At 45.4% G+C, this 22,426-nt stretch overlaps 1 protein-coding gene across 9 annotated transcripts in view; it reads right to left on the bottom strand.

Moving 5' to 3' along the window:
• Positions 1 to 22,426, bottom strand: part of abcb7 (ATP-binding cassette, sub-family B (MDR/TAP), member 7) — a 201,946-nt gene that overhangs the window by 117,897 nt on the left and 61,623 nt on the right. For 8 of the 9 annotated variants that reach the window (XM_052487130.1, XM_052487127.1, XM_052487126.1 and 5 more), the window contains 4 exons: positions 18,107 to 18,375; positions 13,349 to 13,437; positions 13,155 to 13,205; positions 1,568 to 1,655 (listed from right to left, as the gene is read on the bottom strand). In XM_052487130.1, the coding sequence (XP_052343090.1) occupies positions 1,568 to 1,655; positions 13,155 to 13,205; positions 13,349 to 13,437; positions 18,107 to 18,375 (497 nt within the window). The remainder of the gene's footprint in view (positions 1 to 1,567; positions 1,656 to 13,154; positions 13,206 to 13,348; positions 13,438 to 18,106; positions 18,376 to 22,426) is intronic. The other variant, XM_052487128.1, reaches the window with a different exon arrangement.

The following is a 22,426-nucleotide window of genomic DNA, read 5'->3' as shown; positions in this document are numbered from 1 at the left end:
CTGTTATTTCACTTCTATTAAAACCAGGAAGATCTGGAGATTCAGAGCTTCCTAGATCCATGTATCAAAATGTTATTTCACTTCTATTAAAACCAGGAAGATCTGGAGATTCAGAACTTCCTAGATCCATGTATCAAACTGTTATTTCACTTCTATTAAAACCAGGAAGATCTGGAGATTCAGAGCTTCCTAGATCCATGTATCAAACTGTTATTTCACTTCTATTAAAACCAGGAAGATCTGGAGATTCAGAGCTTCCTAGATCCATGTATCAAACTGTTATTTCACTTCTATTAAAACCAGGAAGATCTGGAGAGTCAGAGCTTCCTAGATCCATGTATCAAACTGTTATTTCACTTCTATTAAAACCAGGAAGATCTGGAGATTCAGAGCTTCCTAGATCCATGTATCAAACTGTTATTTCACTTCTATTAAAACCAGGAAGATCTGGAGATTCAGAGCTTCCTAGATCCATGTATCAAACTGTTATTTCACTTCTATTAAAACCAGGAAGATCTGGAGATTCCCCGGCCGATTATAGACCTAATAAGTTGAATCAATAGTGACAAATAAATAACAAAGCTTAGCCCACCAAAGAAATATGTTTAAAATATACTCGCTAATAACAGACTTTATATGGGCAAATAAAACCTTTCTTTTTAGTCTGAGTTTGATGTCTTCCTGAGTCTGAGAGTTTAATCTTCCTGACTTGGAATTGCATCAACTCACCACTCAAGGCTTTCATTTGCACTAAAGAGGAACAATGAGCACATGCTCATCCCCAGAGTCTTTTCACAATGCAATGCACACTGCCCTTACCCACCTGGACTAAATAAATGCATGTGTGAGAATGATGTTCATCGACTACAGCTCGGCCTTCAACACCATAATGTCCTTTAAGTTAATTACAAAGCTCACAGCTCTGGGTCTGAAAAACTGGGTCCTGGACTTCCTGACGGGCCGCCTCCAGGTGGTGAAGGTAGGCAACATTACCTCCTAAACACCAGGGTGCGTCCTCAGTCCCCTCCTGTACTCCCTCCAGGACACCATTAGGTGCCGACTGCCTGCCCACCAGGACACCATTGGTTGTGACTATTAAACACTGTGATAACTCCTGTACATGTGCTGGAGAGGGGGGTATTGTGGATGTCTGGGCGGGGGGGTATTGTGGATGTCTGGGCGGGGGTGGGGGTAATTGTGGATGTCTGGGCAGGGGAGGGGGTAATTGTGGATGTCTGGGCGGGGGGTGGGGGGTAATTGTGGATGTCTGGGGGGGTATTGTGGATGTCTGGGCAGGGGAGGGGGTATTGTGGATGTCTGGGCGGGGGGTGGGGGTAATTGTGGATGTCTGGGCGGGGGGGGGGTATTGTGGATGTCTGGGCAGGGGAGGGGGTATTGTGGATGTCTGGGCAGGGGAGGGGTATTGTGGATGTCTGGGCAGGGGGTGGATTAATTCCTCCAAATAACATGAATATCTATCCATGACACTGAGCAGCAGACGATTTAGGTGGAGAAGAAAGGTGGAGAAGGAGAGAGCAGAGAGGTGGAGAGAGAGAAACGGTCTCACCTTAACGGTCTCGTAGTTGAGTAAAGAGTCAATAGCAGCGTTTCCTGCCTCGTTGTCTGCCTTGTTCATCTCTATCCTGAACCGAGTCCTAGAGAACAAGATGGACGACAAGGGTTACACAGCTGGGAAGAATTCACAGGACAAGGTAGCTTCAGCTTTTCTAAACTGCTAGCTATAGCTAGGCCAACCACATTCAGAGCATTCAGTAAGTATTCTGACCCCTTTTCTAAACTGCTAGCTATAGCTAGGCCAACCACATTCAGAGCATTCGGTAAGTATTCAGACCCCTTTTCTAAACTGCTAGCTATAGCTAGGCCAACCACATTCAGAGCATTCGGTAAGTATTCAGACCCCTTTTCTAAACTGCTAGCTATAGCTAGGCCAACCACATTCAGAGCATTCGGTAAGTATTCAGACCCCTTTTCTAAACTACTAGCTAGCTATAGCTAGGCCAACCACATTCAGAGCATTCGGTAAGTATTCAGACCCCTTTTCTAAACTACTAGCTAGCTATAGCTAGGCCAACCACATTCAGAGCATTCAGTAAGTATTCAGACCCCTTTTCTAAACTGCTAGCTATAGCGAGGCCAACCACATTCAGAGCATTCGGTAAGTATTCAGACCCCTTTTCTAAACTGCTAGCTATAGCTAGGCCAACCACATTCAGAGCATTCGGTAAGTATTCAGACCCCTTTTCTAAACTGCTAGCTATAGCGAGGCCAACCACATTCAGAGCATTCGGTAAGTATTCAGACCCCTTTTCTAAACTGCTAGCTATAGCTAGGCCAACCACATTCAGAGCATTCGGTAAGTATTCAGACCCCTTTTCTAAACTACTAGCTATAGCTAGGCCAACCACATTCAGAGCATTCGGTAAGTATTCAGACCCCTTTTCTAAACTGCTAGCTATAGCTAGGCCAACCACATTCAGAGCATTCGGTAAGTATTCAGACCCCTTTTCTAAACTGCTAGCTATAGCGAGGACAACCACATTCAGAGCATTCGGTAAGTATTCAGACCCCTTTTCTAAACTACTAGCTATAGCGAGGCCAACCACATTCAGAGCATTCGGTAAGTATTCAGACCCCTTTTCTAAACTGCTAGCTATAGCGAGGCCAACCACATTCAGAGCATTCGGTAAGTATTCAGACCCCTTTTCTAAACTACTAGCTATAGCGAGGCCAACCACATTCAGAGCATTCGGTAAGTATTCAGATCCCTTTTCTAAACTGCTAGCTATAGCTAGGCCAACCACATTCAGAGCATTCGGTAAGTATTCAGACCCCTTTTCTAAACTGCTAGCTATAGCGAGGCCAACCACATTCAGAGCATTCGGTAAGTATTCAGACCCCTTTTCTAAACTACTAGCTATAGCGAGGCCAACCACATTCAGTGCATTCGGTAAGTATTCAGACCCCTTTTCTAAACTGCTAGCTATAGCGAGGCCAACCACATTCAGAGCATTCGGTAAGTATTCAGACCCCTTTTCTAAACTGCTAGCTATAGCCAGGCCAACCACATTCAGAGCATTCGGTAAGTATTCAGACCCCTTTTCTAAACTGCTAGCTATAGCTAGGCCAACCACATTCAGAGCATTCGGTAAGTATTCAGACCCCTTTTCTAAACTGCTAGCTATAGCTAGGCCAACCACATTCAGAGCATTCGGTAAGTTTTCAGACCCCTTTTCTAAACTGCTAGCTATAGCGAGGCCAACCACATTCAGAGCATTCGGTAAGTATTCAGACCCCTTTTCTAAACTGCTAGCTATAGCGAGGCCAACCACATTCAGAGCATTCGGTAAGTATTCAGACCCCTTTTCTAAACTGCTAGCTATAGCTAGGCCAACCACATTCAGAGCATTCGGTAAGTATTCAGACCCCTTTTCCAAACTGCTAGCTATAGCTAGGCCAACCACAAACAGAGCATTCGGTAAGTATTCAGACCCCTTTTCTAAACTGCTAGCTATAGCTAGGCCAACCACATTCAGAGCATTCGGTAAGTATTCAGACCCCTTTTCAAAACTGCTAGCTATAGCGAGGACAACCACATTCAGAGCATCCGGTAAGTATTCAGACCCCTTTTCTAAACTGCTAGCTATAGCTAGGCCAACCACATTCAGAGCATTCGGTAAGTATTCAGACCCCTTTTCTAAACTACTAGCTATAGCGAGGCCAACCACATTCAGAGCATCCGGTAAGTATTCAGACCCCTTTTCTAAACTGCTAGCTATAGCTAGGCCAACCACATTCAGAGCATTCGGTAAGTATTCAGACCCCTTTTCAAAACTGCTAGCTATAGCGAGGACAACCACATTCAGAGCATTCGGTAAGTATTCAGACCCCTTTTCTAAACTACTAGCTATAGCGAGGCCAACCACATTCAGAGCATTCGGTAAGTATTCAGACCCCTTTTCTAAACTGCTAGCTATAGCGAGGCCAACCACATTCAGAGCATTCGGTAAGTATTCAGACCCCTTTTCTAAACTGCTAGCTATAGCTAGGCCAACCACATTCAGAGCATTCAGTAAGTATTCAGACCCCTTTTCTAAACTGCTAGCTATAGCTAGGCCAACCACATTCAGAGCATTCGGTAAGTATTCAGACCCCTTTTCTAAACTGCTAGCTATAGCGAGGCCAACCACATTCAGAGCATTCGGTAAGTATTCAGACCCCTTTTCTAAACTGCTAGCTATAGCTAGGCCAACCACATTCAGAGCATTCGGTAAGTATTCAGACCCCTTTTCTAAACTGCTAGCTATAGCGAGGCCAACCACATTCAGAGCATTCGGTAAGTATTCAGACCCATTTTCTAAACTGCTAGCTATAGCTAGGCCAACCACATTCAGAGCATTCGGTAAGTATTCAGACCCCTTTTCTAAACTACTAGCTATAGCGAGGCCAACCACATTCAGAGCATTCGGTAAGTATTCAGACCCCTTTTCTAAACTGCTAGCTATAGCTAGGCCAACCACATTCAGAGCATTCAGTAAGTATTCAGACCCCTTTTCTAAACTGCTAGCTATAGCTAGGCCAACCACATTCAGAGCATTCGGTAAGTATTCAGACCCCTTTTCTAAACTGCTAGCTATAGCGAGGCCAACCACATTCAGAGCATTCGGTAAGTATTCAGACCCCTTTTCTAAACTGCTAGCTATAGCTAGGCCAACCACATTCAGAGCATTCGGTAAGTATTCAGACCCCTTTTCTAAACTGCTAGCTATAGCGAGGCCAACCACATTCAGAGCATTCGGTAAGTATTCAGACCCATTTTCTAAACTGCTAGCTATAGCTAGGCCAACCACATTCAGAGCATTCGGTAAGTATTCAGACCCCTTTTCTAAACTACTAGCTATAGCGAGGCCAACCACATTCAGAGCATTCGGTAAGTATTCAGACCCCTTTTATAAACTGCTAGCTATAGCTAGGCCAACCACATTCAGAGCATTCGGTAAGTATTCAGACCCCTTTTCTAAACTACTAGCTATAGCGAGGCCAACCACATTCAGAGCATTCGGTAAGTATTCAGACCCCTTTTCTAAACTGCTAGCTATAGCGAGGCCAACAACATTCAGAGCATTCGGTAAGTATTCAGACCCCTTTTCTAAACTGCTAGCTGTAGCGAGGCCAACCACATTCAGAGCATTCGGTAAGTATTCAGACCCCTTTTCTAAACTGCTAGCTATAGCTAGGCCAACCACATTCAGAGCATTCGGTAAGTATTCAGACCCCTTTCCTAAACTGCTAGCTATAGCTAGGCCAACCACATTCAGAGCATTCGGTAAGTATTCAGACCCCTTTTCTAAACTGCTAGCTATAGCTAGGCCAACCACATTCAGAGCATTCGGTAAGTATTCAGACCCCTTTTCTAAACTGCTAGCTATAGCTAGGCCAACCACATTCAGAGCATTCGGTAAGTATTCAGACCCCTTTTCTAAACTGCTAGCTATAGCTAGGCCAACCACATTCAGAGCATTCGGTAAGTATTCAGACCCCTTTTCTAAACTACTAGCTGTAGCGAGGCCAACCACATTCAGAGCATTCGGTAAGTATTCAGACCCCTTTTCTAAACTACTAGCTGTAGCGAGGCCAACCACATTCAGAGCATTCGGTAAGTATTCAGACCCCTTTTCTAAACTGCTAGCTATAGCTAGGCCAACCACATTCAGAGCATTCGGTAAGTATTCAGACCCCTTTTCTAAACTGCTAGCTGTCGCGAGGCGAACCACATTCAGAGCATTCGGTAAGTATTCAGACCCCTTTTCTAAACTACTAGCTGTAGCGAGGCCAACCACATTCAGAGCATTCGGTAAGTATTCAGACCCCTTTTCTAAACTGCTAGCTATAGCTAGGCCAACCACATTCAGAACATTCGGTAAGTATTCAGACCCCTTTTCTAAACTGCTAGCTATAGCTAGGCCAACCACATTCAGAGAATTCGGTAAGTATTCAGACCCCTTTTCTAAACTACTAGCTATAGCGAGGCCAACCACATTCAGAGCATTCGGTAAGTATTCAGACCCCTTTTCTAAACTACTAGCTATAGCGAGGCCAACCACATTCAGAGCATTCGGTAAGTATTCAGACCCCTTTTCTAAACTACTAGCTATAGCGAGGCCAACCACATTCAGAGCATTCGGTAAGTATTCAGACCCCTTTTCTAAACTACTAGCTATAGCTAGGCCAACCACATTCAGAGCATTCGGTAAGTATTCAGACCCCTTTTCTAAACTACTAGCTATAGCGAGGCCAACCACATTCAGAGCATTCGGTAAGTATTCAGACCCCTTTTCTAAACTGCTAGCTGTAGCGAGGCCAACCACATTCAGAGCATTCGGTAAGTATTCAGACCCCTTTTCTAAACTGCTAGCTATAGCTAGGCCAACCACATTCAGAGCATTCGGTAAGTATTCAGACCCCTTTTCTAAACTGCTAGCTATAGCTAGGCCAACCACATTCAGAGCATTCGGTAAGTATTCAGACCCCTTTTATAAACTGCTAGCTATAGCTAGGCCAACCACATTCAGAGCATTCGGTAAGTATTCAGACCCCTTTTCTAAACTACTAGCTATAGCGAGGCCAACCACATTCAGAGCATTCGGTAAGTATTCAGACCCCTTTTCTAAACTGCTAGCTATAGCGAGGCCAACCACATTCAGAGCATTCGGTAAGTATTCAGACCCCTTTTCTAAACTGCTAGCTGTAGCGAGGCCAACCACATTCAGAGCATTCGGTAAGTATTCAGACCCCTTTTCTAAACTGCTAGCTATAGCTAGGCCAACCACATTCAGAGCATTCGGTAAGTATTCAGACCCCTTTTCTAAACTGCTAGCTATAGCGAGGCCAACCACATTCAGAGCATTCGGTAAGTATTCAGACCCCTTTTCTAAACTGCTAGCTATAGCTAAGCCAACCACATTCAGAGCATTCGGTAAGTATTCAGACCCCTTTTCTAAACTACTAGCTATAGCGAGGCCAACCACATTCAGAGCATTCGGTAAGTATTCAGACCCCTTTTATAAACTGCTAGCTATAGCTAGGCCAACCACATTCAGAGCATTCAGTAAGTATTCAGACCCCTTTTCTAAACTGCTAGCTATAGCTAGGCCAACCACATTCAGAGCATTCGGTAAGTATTCAGACCCCTTTTCTAAACTACTAGCTATAGCGAGGCCAACCACATTCAGAGCATTCGGTAAGTATTCAGACCCCTTTTCTAAACTGCTAGCTATAGCGAGGCCAACCACATTCAGAGCATTCGGTAAGTATTCAGACCCCTTTTATAAACTGCTAGCTATAGCTAGGCCAACCACATTCAGAGCATTCAGTAAGTATTCAGACCCCTTTTCTAAACTGCTAGCTATAGCTAGGCCAACCACATTCAGAGCATTCGGTAAGTATTCAGACCCCTTTTCTAAACTGCTAGCTATAGCGAGGCCAACCACATTCAGAGCATTCGGTAAGTATTCAGACCCCTTTTCTAAACTGCTAGCTGTAGCGAGGCCAACCACATTCAGAGCATTCGGTAAGTATTCAGACCCCTTTTCTAAACTGCTAGCTATAGCTAGGCCAACCACATTCAGAGCATTCGGTAAGTATTCAGACCCCTTTCCTAAACTGCTAGCTATAGCTAGGCCAACCACATTCAGAGCATTCGGTAAGTATTCAGACCCCTTTTCTAAACTGCTAGCTATAGCTAGGCCAACCACATTCAGAGCATTCGGTAAGTATTCAGACCCCTTTTCTAAACTGCTAGCTATAGCTAGGCCAACCACATTCAGAGCATTCGGTAAGTATTCAGACCCCTTTTCTAAACTGCTAGCTATAGCTAGGCCAACCACATTCAGAGCATTCGGTAAGTATTCAGACCCCTTTTCTAAACTACTAGCTGTAGCGAGGCCAACCACATTCAGAGCATTCGGTAAGTATTCAGACCCCTTTTCTAAACTACTAGCTGTAGCGAGGCCAACCACATTCAGAGCATTCGGTAAGTATTCAGACCCCTTTTCTAAACTGCTAGCTATAGCTAGGCCAACCACATTCAGAGCATTCGGTAAGTATTCAGACCCCTTTTCTAAACTGCTAGCTGTCGCGAGGCGAACCACATTCAGAGCATTCGGTAAGTATTCAGACCCCTTTTCTAAACTACTAGCTGTAGCGAGGCCAACCACATTCAGAGCAGTCGGTAAGTATTCAGACCCCTTTTCTAAACTGCTAGCTATAGCTAGGCCAACCACATTCAGAGCATTCGGTAAGTATTCAGACCCCTTTTCTAAACTGCTAGCTATAGCTAGGCCAACCACATTCAGAGAATTCGGTAAGTATTCAGACCCCTTTTCTAAACTACTAGCTATAGCGAGGCCAACCACATTCAGAGCATTCGGTAAGTATTCAGACCCCTTTTCTAAACTGCTAGCTGTAGCGAGGCCAACCACATTCAGAGCATTCGGTAAGTATTCAGACCCCTTTTCTAAACTGCTAGCTATAGCTAGGCCAACCACATTCAGAGCATTCGGTAAGTATTCAGACCCCTTTTATAAACTGCTAGCTATAGCTAGGCCAACCACATTCAGAGCATTCGGTAAGTATTCAGACCCCTTTTCTAAACTACTAGCTATAGCGAGGCCAACCACATTCAGAGCATTCGGTAAGTATTCAGACCCCTTTTCTAAACTGCTAGCTATAGCGAGGCCAACCACATTCAGAGCATTCGGTAAGTATTCAGACCCCTTTTCTAAACTGCTAGCTGTAGCGAGGCCAACCACATTCAGAGCATTCGGTAAGTATTCAGACCCCTTTTCTAAACTGCTAGCTATAGCTAAGCCAACCACATTCAGAGCATTCGGTAAGTATTCAGACCCCTTTTCTAAACTACTAGCTATAGCGAGGCCAACCACATTCAGAGCATTCGGTAAGTATTCAGACCCCTTTTCTAAACTGCTAGCTATAGCGAGGCCAACCACATTCAGAGCATTCGGTAAGTATTCAGACCCCTTTTCTAAACTGCTAGCTGTAGCGAGGCCAACCACATTCAGAGCATTCGGTAAGTATTCAGACCCCTTTTCTAAACTGCTAGCTATAGCTAGGCCAACCACATTCAGAGCATTCGGTAAGTATTCAGACCCCTTTCCTAAACTGCTAGCTATAGCTAGGCCAACCACATTCAGAGCATTCGGTAAGTATTCAGACCCCTTTTCTAAACTGCTAGCTATAGCTAGGCCAACCACATTCAGAGCATTCGGTAAGTATTCAGACCCCTTTTCTAAACTGCTAGCTATAGCTAGGCCAACCACATTCAGAGCATTCGGTAAGTATTCAGACCCCTTTTCTAAACTGCTAGCTATAGCTAGGCCAACCACATTCAGAGCATTCGGTAAGTATTCAGACCCCTTTTCTAAACTACTAGCTGTAGCGAGGCCAACCACATTCAGAGCATTCGGTAAGTATTCAGACCCCTTTTCTAAACTACTAGCTGTAGCGAGGCCAACCACATTCAGAGCATTCGGTAAGTATTCAGACCCCTTTTCTAAACTGCTAGCTATAGCTAGGCCAACCACATTCAGAGCATTCGGTAAGTATTCAGACCCCTTTTCTAAACTGCTAGCTGTCGCGAGGCGAACCACATTCAGAGCATTCGGTAAGTATTCAGACCCCTTTTCTAAACTACTAGCTGTAGCGAGGCCAACCACATTCAGAGCAGTCGGTAAGTATTCAGACCCCTTTTCTAAACTGCTAGCTATAGCTAGGCCAACCACATTCAGAGCATTCGGTAAGTATTCAGACCCCTTTTCTAAACTGCTAGCTATAGCTAGGCCAACCACATTCAGAGAATTCGGTAAGTATTCAGACCCCTTTTCTAAACTACTAGCTATAGCGAGGCCAACCACATTCAGAGCATTCGGTAAGTATTCAGACCCCTTTTCTAAACTGCTAGCTGTAGCGAGGCCAACCACATTCAGAGCATTCGGTAAGTATTCAGACCCCTTTTCTAAACTACTAGCTATAGCTAGGCCAACCACATTCAGAGCATTCGGTAAGTATTCAGACCCCTTTTCTAAACTACTAGCTATAGCGAGGCCAACCACATTCAGAGCATTCGGTAAGTATTCAGACCCCTTTTCTAAACTGCTAGCTGTAGCGAGGCCAACCACATTCAGAGCATTCGGTAAGTATTCAGACCCTTTTCTAAACTGCTAGCTATAGCTAGGCCAACCACATTCAGAGCATTCGGTAAGTATTCAGACCCTTTTCTAAACTGCTAGCTATAGCTAGGCCAACCACATTCAGAGCATTCGGTAAGTATTCAGACCCCTTTTCTAAACTGCTAGCTATAGCGAGGCCAACCACATTCAGAGCATTCGGTAAGTATTCAGACCCCTTTTCTAAACTGCTAGCTATAGCTAGGCCAACCACATTCAGAGCATTCGGTAAGTATTCAGACCCCTTTTCTAAACTGCTAGCTATAGCTAGGCCAACCACATTCAGAGCATTCGGTAAGTATTCAGACCCCTTTTCTAAACTACTAGTTATAGCGAGGCCAACCACATTCAGAGCATTCGGTAAGTATTCAGACCCCTTTTCTAAACTGCTAGCTATAGCGAGGCCAACCACATTCAGAGCATTCGGTAAGTATTCAGACCCCTTTTCTAAACTGCTAGCTGTAGCGAGGCCAACCACATTCAGAGCATTCGGTAAGTATTCATACCCCTTTTCTAAACTGCTAGCTATAGCTAGGCCAACCACATTCAGAGCATTCGGTAAGTATTCAGACCCCTTTCCTAAACTGCTAGCTATAGCTAGGCCAACCACATTCAGAGCATTCGGTAAGTATTCAGACCCCTTTTCTAAACTGCTAGCTATAGCTAGGCCAACCACATTCAGAGCATTCGGTAAGTATTCAGACCCCTTTTCTAAACTGCTAGCTATAGCTAGGCCAACCACATTCAGAGCATTCGGTAAGTATTCAGACCCCTTTTCTAAACTGCTAGCTATAGCTAGGCCAACCACATTCAGAGCATTCGGTAAGTATTCAGACCCCTTTTCTAAACTACTAGCTGTAGCGAGGCCAACCACATTCAGAGCATTCGGTAAGTATTCAGACCCCTTTTCTAAACTGCTAGCTATAGCTAGGCCAACCACATTCAGAGCATTCGGTAAGTATTCAGACCCCTTTTCTAAACTGCTAGCTATAGCTAGGCCAACCACATTCAGAGCATTCGGTAAGTATTCAGACCCCTTTTCTAAACTGCTAGCTGTCGCGAGGCGAACCACATTCAGAGCATTCGGTAAGTATTCAGACCCCTTTTCTAAACTACTAGCTGTAGCGAGGCCAACCACATTCAGAGCATTCGGTAAGTATTCAGACCCCTTTTCTAAACTACTAGCTATAGCGAGGCCAACCACATTCAGAGCATTCGGTAAGTATTCAGACCCCTTTTCTAAACTACTAGCTATAGCGAGGCCAACCACATTCAGAGCATTCGGTAAGTATTCAGACCCCTTTTCTAAACTACTAGCTATAGCTAGGCCAACCACATTCAGAGCATTCGGTAAGTATTCAGACCCCTTTTCTAAACTACTAGCTATAGCTAGGCCAACCACATTCAGAGCATTCGGTAAGTATTCAGACCCTTTTCTAAACTACTAGCTATAGCGAGGCCAACCACATTCAGAGCATTCGGTAAGTATTCAGACCCCTTTTCTAAACTGCTAGCTGTAGCGAGGCCAACCACATTCAGAGCATTCGGTAAGTATTCAGACCCCTTTTCTAAACTACTAGCTATAGCTAGGCCAACCACATTCAGAGCATTCGGTAAGTATTCAGACCCCTTTTCTAAACTACTAGCTATAGCGAGGCCAACCACATTCAGAGCATTCGGTAAGTATTCAGACCCCTTTTCTAAACTGCTAGCTGTAGCGAGGCCAACCACATTCAGAGCATTCGGTAAGTATTCAGACCCCTTTTCTAAACTGCTAGCTATAGCGAGGCCAACCACATTCAGAGCATTCGGTAAGTATTCAGACCCCTTTTCTAAACTGCTAGCTATAGCGAGGCCAACCACATTCAGAGCATTCGGTAAGTATTCAGACCCCTTTTCTAAACTGCTAGCTATAGCGAGGCCAACCACATTCAGAGCATTCGGTAAGTATTCAGACCCCTTTTCTAAACTGCTAGCTATAGCTAGGCCAACCACATTCAGAGCATTCGGTAAGTATTCAGACCCCTTTTCTAAACTGCTAGCTATAGCTAGGCCAACCACATTCAGAGCATTCGGTAAGTATTCAGACCCCTTTTCTAAACTGCTAGCTATAGCGAGGCCAACCACATTCAGAGCATTCGGTAAGTATTCAGACCCCTTTTCTAAACTGCTAGCTATAGCTAGGCCAAACACATTCAGAGCATTCGGTAAGTATTCAGACCCCTTTTCTAAACTGCTAGCTATAGCTAGGCCAACCACATTCAGAGCATTCGGTAAGTATTCAAGCCCCTTTTCTAAACTGCTAGCTATAGCGAGGCCAACCACATTCAGAGCATTCGGTAAGTATTCAGACCCCTTTTCTAAACTGCTAGCTATAGCTAGGCCAACCACATTCAGAGCATTCGGTAAGTATTCAGACCCCTTTTCTAAACTGCTAGCTATAGCTAGGCCAACCACATTCAGAGCATTCGGTAAGTATTCAGACCCCTTTTCTAAACTGCTAGCTATAGCTAGGCCAACCACATTCAGAGCATTCGGTAAGTATTCAGACCCCTTTTCCATTTCGTTACTTTACAGCCTTTTTTCCTCATCAATGTTGAACGCAACACCCCATGATGTCAAAGCAAAAGTTTAAATTTTTTTTTAAATGTATAAAAAATAAAAAATAAACTGAAATATTACATTTACAGTACCAGTCAAAAGTTTGGACACACATACTCATTCAAGGGTTTTTCTTTATTTTGTACTATTTTCTACATTGTAGAATAATAGTGAAGACATCAACACTATGAAATAACACATATGGAATCATGTAGTAACCAAAAAAGTTGTTAAACAAACGAAAATATAATTTCAGATTTTTCAAAGTAGCATTCTCTCAACCAGCTTCACCTGGAAGGCTTTTCCAACAGTCTTGAAATCCTCATCGAATTTGGAATAAGGCTGCAACATATCAAAATGTGGAAAAGTCAATGGGTCTGAATACTTTCTGAAAGCACTGTATTTACCTAGTACAATGAACAAACACCAAACGGTTAGCTACGGTGAAGGCCAACTGTCAACAACAACAACCTACTGGACAGTACCTCCACTGTGTGACAGCAATGGTGAAGGCTGTATACGCTCCCAGAGTACCCAGGGTCACCGCAGCAAATTCCACCCCGCATTTATAATACTGAGGGAGAGAGAGAGAGACATTTTAATATTGTAGAAAGAGGAAAGCATAATGCTGAGTAAAGAGGGAGAAAGACATCAAACTGGAGGTGGATAAAGACATTACCAAGCTATCATTACAACGTATGACTATAGCTAGAACACAGCAGAACATCAGGAGAAAAACAAGACGAGACATTAGTCTCACCAGGTAGAGAACACTATTAGAATATAAAGACATTACCAAGCTAGAACATCAGGAGAATAACGAGACGAGACATTAGTCTCACCAGGTAGAGAACACTATTAGAATATAAAGACATTACCAAGCTAGAACATCAGGAGAATAACGAGACGAGCCATTAGTCTCACCAGGTAGAGAACACTATTAGAATATAAAGACATTACCAAGCTAGAACATCAGGAGAATAACGAGACGAGCCATTAGTCTCACCAGGTAGAGAACACTATTAGAATATAAAGACATTACCAAGCTAGAACATCAGGAGAATAACGAGACGAGCCATTAGTCTCACCAGGTAGAGAACACTATTAGAATATAAAGACATTACCAAGCTAGAACATCAGGAGAATAACGAGACGAGCCATTAGTCTCACCAGGTAGAGAACACTATTAGAATATAAAGACATTACCAAGCTAGAACATCAGGTGAATAACAAGACGAGCCATTAGTCTCACCAGGTAGAGAACACTATTAGAATATAAAGACATTACCAAGCTAGAACATCAGGAGAATAACAAGACGAGCCATTAGTCTCACCAGGTAGAGAACACTATTAGAATATAAAGACATTACCAAGCTAGAACATCAGGAGAATAACAAGACGAGCCATTAGTCTCACCAGGTAGAGAACACTATTAGAATATAAAGACATTACCAAGCTAGAACATCAGGAGAATAACAAGACGAGCCATTAGTCTCACCAGGTAGAGAACACTATTAGAATATAAAGACATTACCAAGCTAGAACATCAGGAGAATAACAAGACGAGCCATTAGTCTCACCAGGTAGAGAACACTATTAGAATATAAAGACATTACCAAGCTAGAACATCAGGAGAATAACGAGACGAGCCATTAGTCTCACCAGGTAGAGAACACTATTAGAATATAAAGACTCCAGCCACCTAACCCGTAGACTCCTTAAACTGTGGATTTGCACACACTGTCAGAATCAGTGTCAGTTAAGCTCATCTGTGTGCTCGTCGTCCTCACCAGGATCTTGACCCGACTGCAGTTCGGCGTCGTGACAGACTTCCTAACCGACTGTACCGGGCAGATGGCAGACCACATGTCTGGCGTAGTGTGGGCGAGCGGTTTGCTGATATCAACTTTGAACAGACGAGATCCTGAGGCGGCCCCATGTAGCAAAGATCTGTACACAATTCCCTGGAAGATAAAACTGTCCTCGAGTACGTTCCAGTTCCCGGCAATATCCAACAACACACAGCCATCGAAGAGGAATGGAACAACATTCCACAGGCCATCGAAGAGGAATGGAACAACATTCCACAGGCCATCGAAGAGGAATGGGACAACATTCCACAGCCATCGAAGAGGAATGGAACAACATTCCACAGCCATCGAAGAGGAATGGAACAACATTCCACAGCCATTGAAGAGGAATGGGACAACATTCCACAGCCATCGAAGAGGAATGGAACAACATTCCACAGCCATCGAAGAGGAATGGAACAACATTCCACAGCCATAGAAGAGGAATGGGACAACATTCCACAGCCATCGAAGAGGAATGGAACAACATTCCACAGCCATCGAAGAGGAATGGAACAACATTCCACAGGCCATCGAAGAGGAATGGAACAACATTCCACAGGCCATCGAAGAGGAATGGGACAACATTCCACAGGCCATCGAAGAGGAATGGAACAACATTCCACAGGCCATCGAAGAGGAATGGAACAACATTCCACAGCCATCGAAGAGGAATGGGACAACATTCCACAGCCATCGAAGAGGAATGGAACAACATTCCACAGGCCACAATCCACAGCCTGATCAACTCAACGTCATACGACAATGGGCCTAAGGATCTTGTCATGGTGTCTCTGTGCATTCAAACTGTCATGGATAAAATGGCGGTGTGTGAAGCTTGCCGCCATTAAACTCTGGAGTGAAAAATCACGCTTCATCATCTGGCATTCTGACGGACAAATCTGGGTTTGGCAGATGCCAGAAGAACGCTACCTGCCGCAATGCATCGTGCCAACTGTAAAGTTTGGTGGAGGAGGAATAATGGTCTGGGGATGTTTTTCCATGGATGGGACTAGGCCCCCTTAGTCCCAGTGAAGGAACATCTTAACACAACAGCCTTTTCATGTTTCAGCATGACAATGCCACCGTGCACAAAGAGGTCCATACAGAAATAGTTTGTCTAGATTGGTGTGGAAGAACTTGACTTGGCTGCACAGAACCCTGACCTCAACCCCAATGAATACCTTTGGGATGAATTGGAACGCCGAATGCGAGCCGGGCCTAATCACCCCCAACATCAGTGCCCCGACCTCACTAATGTTCTCGTGGCTGAATGGAAGCAAGTCTCTGCATCAATGTTCCAACATCTAGTAAAAAGTCTTCCCAGAAGAGTGGAGGCTGTTATAGCAGCAAAGGGGGACCAACTCCATATTAATGCCCATGATTTTGGAATAAGATGTTGGACAAGCAGGTGTCCACATACTTTTGGTCATGTGGTGGACTTCCATAGAAATGTTTACCTGGTACCTGGGACCTGGGGACCTTCAGATGAGTCTTGTGAGGCCCGTGGGCATCCTAGATCAAAACCACGTCAGTGTAGCCCAAACTGTTCAGACAGAAGTTGGCAGTTCAGCTGTACCGACTTCAGACGAGGCCCAAGACGCTTGTGGTGGGGTTGTAGAACAATACGGAGAACGCCATCGTGTTCCTGAGAGTCACCCAAACCACTCGGACTCCAGAGACGTGAGAAGACGTGATTTGGGCATAATCTGACAAACCCTTCTCTAGCCCGGACACCTTTCACCAGATGCAGAAGTCGACATCGGCGGATGTGGTATATTGAGACGCATCCAATGCAAAAATAACAGATACCTCTGGCTTAAACAGGCAGATATTTATGGGGATTGTATTACGATAATTTGATTTCCAAGAGGGTGCTGACATTGACCTGACATTGACCTGACATTGACTTTGGGCGTTTAAAGTGTTCATAGAATATAAATCCATATTCTGAGTCTCTAATATTTTTGCCCGTGATCATGTACTAACTTATAAAACAGCTCACTGTTTGCACAACTGCATCTTTTCCGTAGGACAATCAAGAAACACAGGGCAGGATCAACTGGGGAGTCAAAACGCAGGATCAACTAGGGAGTCAAAACGCAGGATCAACTGGGGAGTCAAAACGCAGGATCAACTGGGGAGTCAAAACGCAGGATCAACTGCGGAGTCAAAACGCAGGATCAACTGGGGAGTCAAAACGCAGGATCAACTAGGGAGTCAAAACGCAGGATCAACTAGGGAGTCAAAACGCAGGATCAACTAGGGAGTCAAAACGCAGGATCAACCGGAGAGTCAAAACGCAGGATCAACTAGGGAGTCAAAACGCAGGATCAACTAGGGAGTCAAAACGCAGGATCAACTAGGGAGTCAAAACGCAGGATCAACTAGGGAGTCAAAACGCAGGATCAACTGGGGAGTCAAAACGCAGGATCAACTGGGGAGTCAAAACGCAGGATCAACTGGGGAGTCAAAACGCAGGATCAACTAGGGAGTCAAAACGCAGGATCAACTGGGGAGTCAAAACGCAGGATCAACTAGGGAGTCAAAACGCAGGGCAGGATCAACTAGGGAGTCAACTAGGGGCAGTGTTGGTACAGTGTTGGTACTCAGGGGCAGTGTTGGTACTCAGGGGCAGTGTTGGTACTCAGGGGCAGTGTTGGTACTCAGGGGCAGTGTTGGTACACAGGGGCAGTGTCGGTACACAGGGGCAGTGTCGGTACTCAGGGGCAGTGTCGGTACTCAGGGGCAGTGTCGGTACTCAGGGGCAGTGTCGGTACTCAGGGGCAGTGTCGGTACTCAGGGGCAGTGTCGGTACTCAGGGGCAGTGTCGGTACTCAGTGGCAGTGTCGGTACTCAGGGGCAGTGTCGGTACTCAGGGGCAGTGTTGGTACACAGGGGCAGTGTTGGTACACAGGGGCAGTGTTGGTACAGTGTTGGTACTCAGGGGCAGTGTTGGTACAGTGTTGGTACTCAGGGGCAGTGTTGGTACAGTGTTGGTACTCGGGGGCAGTGTTGGTACAGTGTTGGTACTCGGGGGCAGTGTTGGTACAGTGTTGGTACTCAGGGGCAGTGTTGGTACAGTGTTGGTACTCGGGGGCAGTGTTGGTACAGTGTTGGTACTCAGGGGCAGTGTTGGTACAGTGTTGGTACTCAGGGGCAGTGTTGATACTGAGGGGCAGTGTTGGTACTCAGGGGCAGTGTCGGTACTCAGGGGCAGTGTCGGTACTCAGGGGCAGTGTTGGTACTCAGGGGCAGTGTTGGTACTCGGGGGCAGTGTTGGTACTCGGGGGCAGTGTCAGTACAGTGATATATGCTCCTACTCTCCTGTCAAACTAACACACTAATGTTCATGATAGTATGGATATATGGAGGCAGGGGGACTTTACCCACCAGGATAGCAGAGACCAGCCCCATCTCAAAAGCAGTGGGTCCCAGGTTGAAGACAATGGCAGAGAGGACGAAGGAGATGCCCCTGGTGCCCCTATCAATGGCCTTTGACATCGCCCCCGTCTGGCGGGACAGGTGGAAGCCCAGGTCCAGGCTGTGGAGGTGCAGGAACACGTTCTTGGCGATACGCCGGATGGAACTCTGGGCCACCTTCCCAAACACGGCATTACGCAGCTCGTTGAAGAGGGCCGAACCGGCACGGGACACACCGTCTGGGAGGAGAGGGAAAGAGAGGATTTCGTCAGGGCTTTGGCTACATAGGGGCGGAGCTCAGCGGAGAGAGGGGCAAGCCAACCTTTCGAGTTATCAGGTAAAGACAAAAATTGAGATCCCATTGATTTGATTAAACTCGGCAAGTCAAATGAGGTTAACCTCAGGTACTTGAAAAAATACATACTATTAGGACCCAGGTCTGGTTCAAAATGGACATGACTGACAAATCTAGCCTGAATTTATGAGAGAGGAGACTGTTCAGGCCCAGGCCAGCCCATGTAATAATAAAGACAGTTCCAACCCAGGCCAGCCCATGTAATAATAGAGACAGTTCCAACCCAGGCCAGCCCATGTAATAATAGAGACAGTTCCAACCCAGGCCAGCCCATGTAATAATAGAGACAGTTCCAACCCAGGCCAGCCCATGTAATAATAGAGACAGTTCCAACCCAGGCCAGCCCATGTAATAATAGAGACAGTTCCAACCCAGGCCAGCCCATGTAATAATAGAGACAGTTCTAACCCAGGCCAGCCCATGTAATAATAGAGACAGTTCCAACCCAGGCCAGCCCATGTAATAAGAGACAGTTCCAACCCAGGCCAGCCCATGTAATAATAGAGACAGTTCCAACCCAGGCCAGCCCATGTAATAATAGAGACAGTTCCAACCCAGGCCAGCCCATGTAATAATAGAGACAGTTCCAACCCAGGCCAGCCCATGTAATAATAGAGACAGTTCCAACCCAGGCCAGCCCATGTAATAATAGAGACAGTTCCAACCCAGGCCAGCCCATGTAATAATAGAGACAGTTCCAACCCAGGCCAGCCCATGTAATAATAGAGTCAGTTCCAACCCAGGCCAGCCCGTGTAATAATAGAGACAGTTCTAACCCAGGCCAGCCCATTACATTTACATTTAAGTCATTTAGCAGACGCTCTTATCCAGAGCGACTTACAAATTGGTGCATACACGCCCATGTAATAATAGAGACAGTTCCAACCCAGTTCCAACCCAGGCCAGCCCATGTAATAATAGAGACAGTTCTAACCCAGGCCAGCCCATGTAATAATAGAGACAGTTCCAACCCAGGCCAGCCCATGTAATAATAGAGACAGTTCCAACCCAGGCCAGCCCATGTAATAATAGAGACAGTTCCAACCCAGGCCAGCCCATGTAATAATAGAGACAGCTCCAACCCAGGCCAGCCCATGTAATAATAGAGACAGTTCCAACCCAGGCCAGCCCATGTAATAATAGAGACAGCTCCAACCCAGGCCAGCCCATGTAATAATAGACAGTTCTAACCCAGGCCAGCCCATGTAATAATAGAGACAGTTCCAACCCAGGCCAGCCCATGTAATAATAGAGACAGTTCCAACCCAGGCCAGCCCATGTAATAATAGAGACAGTTCCAACCCAGGCCAGCCCATGTAATAATAGAGACAGTTCCAACCCAGGCCAGCCCATGTAATAATAGAGACAATTCCAACCCAGGCCAGCCCATGTAATAATAGAGACAGTTCTAACCCAGGCCAGCCCATGTAATAATAGAGACAGTTCCAACCCAGGCCAGCCCATGTAATAATAGAGACAGTACCAACCCAGGCCAGCCCATGTAATAATAGAGTCAGTTCCAACCCAGGCCAGCCCATGTAATAATAGAGACAGTTCTAACCCAGGCCAGCCCATTACATTTACATTTAAGTCATTTAGCAGACGCTCTTATCCAGAGCGACTTACAAATTGGTGCATACACGCCCATGTAATAATAGAGACAGTTCCAACCCAGTTCCAACCCAGGCCAGCCCATGTAATAATAGAGACAGTTCTAACCCAGGCCAGCCCATGTAATAATAGAGACAGTTCCAACCCAGGCCAGCCCATGTAATAATAGAGACAGTTCCAACCCAGGCCAGCCCATGTAATAATAGAGACAGTTCCAACCCAGGCCAGCCCATGTAATAATAGAGACAGCTCCAACCCAGGCCAGCCCATGTAATAATAGAGACAGTTCCAACCCAGGCCAGCCCATGTAATAATAGAGACAGCTCCAACCCAGGCCAGCCCATGTAATAATAGACAGTTCTAACCCAGGCCAGCCCATGTAATAATAGAGACAGTTCCAACCCAGGCCAGCCCATGTAATAATAGAGACAGTTCCAACCCAGGCCAGCCCATGTAATAATAGAGACAGTTCCAACCCAGGCCAGCCCATGTAATAATAGAGACAGTTCCAACCCAGGCCAGCCCATGTAATAATAGAGACAGTTCCAACCCAGGCCAGCCCATGTAATAATAGAGACAGTTCCAACCCAGGCCAGCCCATGTAATAATAGAGACAGTTCTAACCCAGGCCAGCCCATGTAATAATAGAGACAGTTCCAACCCAGGCCAGCCCATGTAATAATAGAGACAGTTCCAACCCAGGCCAGCCCATGTAATAATAGAGACAGTTCCAACCCAGGCCAGCCCATGTAATAATAGAGACAGTTCTAACCCAGGCCAGCCCATGTAATAATAGAGACAGTTCTAACCCAGGCCAGCCCATGTAATAATAGAGACAGTTCTAACCCAGGCCAGCCCATGTAATAATAGAGACAGTTCCAACCCAGGCCAGCCCATGTAATAATAGAGACAGTTCTAACCCAGGCCAGCCCATGTAATAATAGAGACAGTTCTAACCCAGGCCAGCCCATGTAATAATAGAGACAGTTCTAACCCAGGCCAGCCCATGTAATAATAGAGACAGTTCTAACCCAGGCCAGCCCATGTAATAATAGAGACAGTTCCAACCCAGGCCAGCCCATGTAATAATAGAGACAGTTCTAACCCAGGCCAGCCCATGTAATAATAGAGACAGTTCTAACCCAGGCCAGCCCATGTAATAATAGAGACAGTTCCAACCCAGGCCAGCCCATGTAATAATAGAGACAGTTCCAACCCAGGCCAGCCCATGTAATAATAGAGACAGTTCCAACCCAGGCCAGCCCATGTAATAATAGAGACAGTTCTAACCCAGGCCAGCCCATGTAATAATAGAGACAGTTCCAACCCAGGCCAGCCCATGTAATAATAGAGACAGTTCCAACCCAGGCCAGCCCATGTAATAATAGAGACAGTTCCAACCCAGGCCAGCCCATGTAATAATAGAGACAGTTCTAACCCAGGCCAGCCCATGTAATAATAGAGACAGTTCTAACCCAGGCCAGCCCATGTAATAATAGAGACAGTTCCAACCCAGGCCAGCCCATGTAATAATAGAGACCGTTCTAACCCAGGCCAGCCCATGTAATAATAGAGACAGTTCTAACCCAGGCCAGCCCATGTAATAATAGAGACAGTTCTAACCCAGGCCAGCCCATGTAATAATAGAGACCGTTCTAACCCAGGCCAGCCCATGTAATAATAGAGACCGTTCTAACCCAGGCCAGCCCATGTAATAATAGAGACAGTTCCAACCCAGGCCAGCCCATGTAATAATAGAGACAGTTCCAACCCAGGCCAGCCCATGTAATAATAGAGACAGTTCCAACCCAGGACAGCCCATGTAATAATAGAGACAGTTCCAACCCAGGCCAGCCCATGTAATAATAGAGACAGTTCCAACCCAGGCCAGCCCATGTAATAATAGAGACAGTTCCAACCCAGGCCAGCCCATGTAATAATAGAGACAGTTCCAACCCAGGCCAGACTGGTAACTAATGAATTTATCCTCTGCAGCAGAGGTGACTCTGGGTCTTCCATTCCTGTCGCTGTCCTCATGAGAACCAGTTTCATCATAGCGCTTGATGGTTTTCGCGACTGGACTTAAAAACTTTCAAAGTTCTTTAAAACGTTCCGTATTGACTGACCTTCATGTCTTAAAGTAATGGACTGTCGTTTCTTAAAATAAACTTTGTCACATGCACCAAATTAAACAAGTTTAGACTTTACCGTGAAATTCTTACTTTCAAGCCCTTAACCAACAGTGGACATCAAGAAGAGTTAAGAAAATATATTTACCAAGTAGACTAAAGTAAAAAGTAACAATAAGAATAACAATAACGAGG

The sequence above is a fragment of the Oncorhynchus keta genome, chromosome 30 (assembly GCF_023373465.1).
Source record: "Oncorhynchus keta strain PuntledgeMale-10-30-2019 chromosome 30, Oket_V2, whole genome shotgun sequence".
Classification (NCBI taxonomy): domain Eukaryota; kingdom Metazoa; phylum Chordata; class Actinopteri; order Salmoniformes; family Salmonidae; genus Oncorhynchus; species Oncorhynchus keta.
The sequence above is the reverse complement of the archived record's forward strand: the minus strand, read 5'-3'. Positions and strand labels throughout refer to the sequence as shown.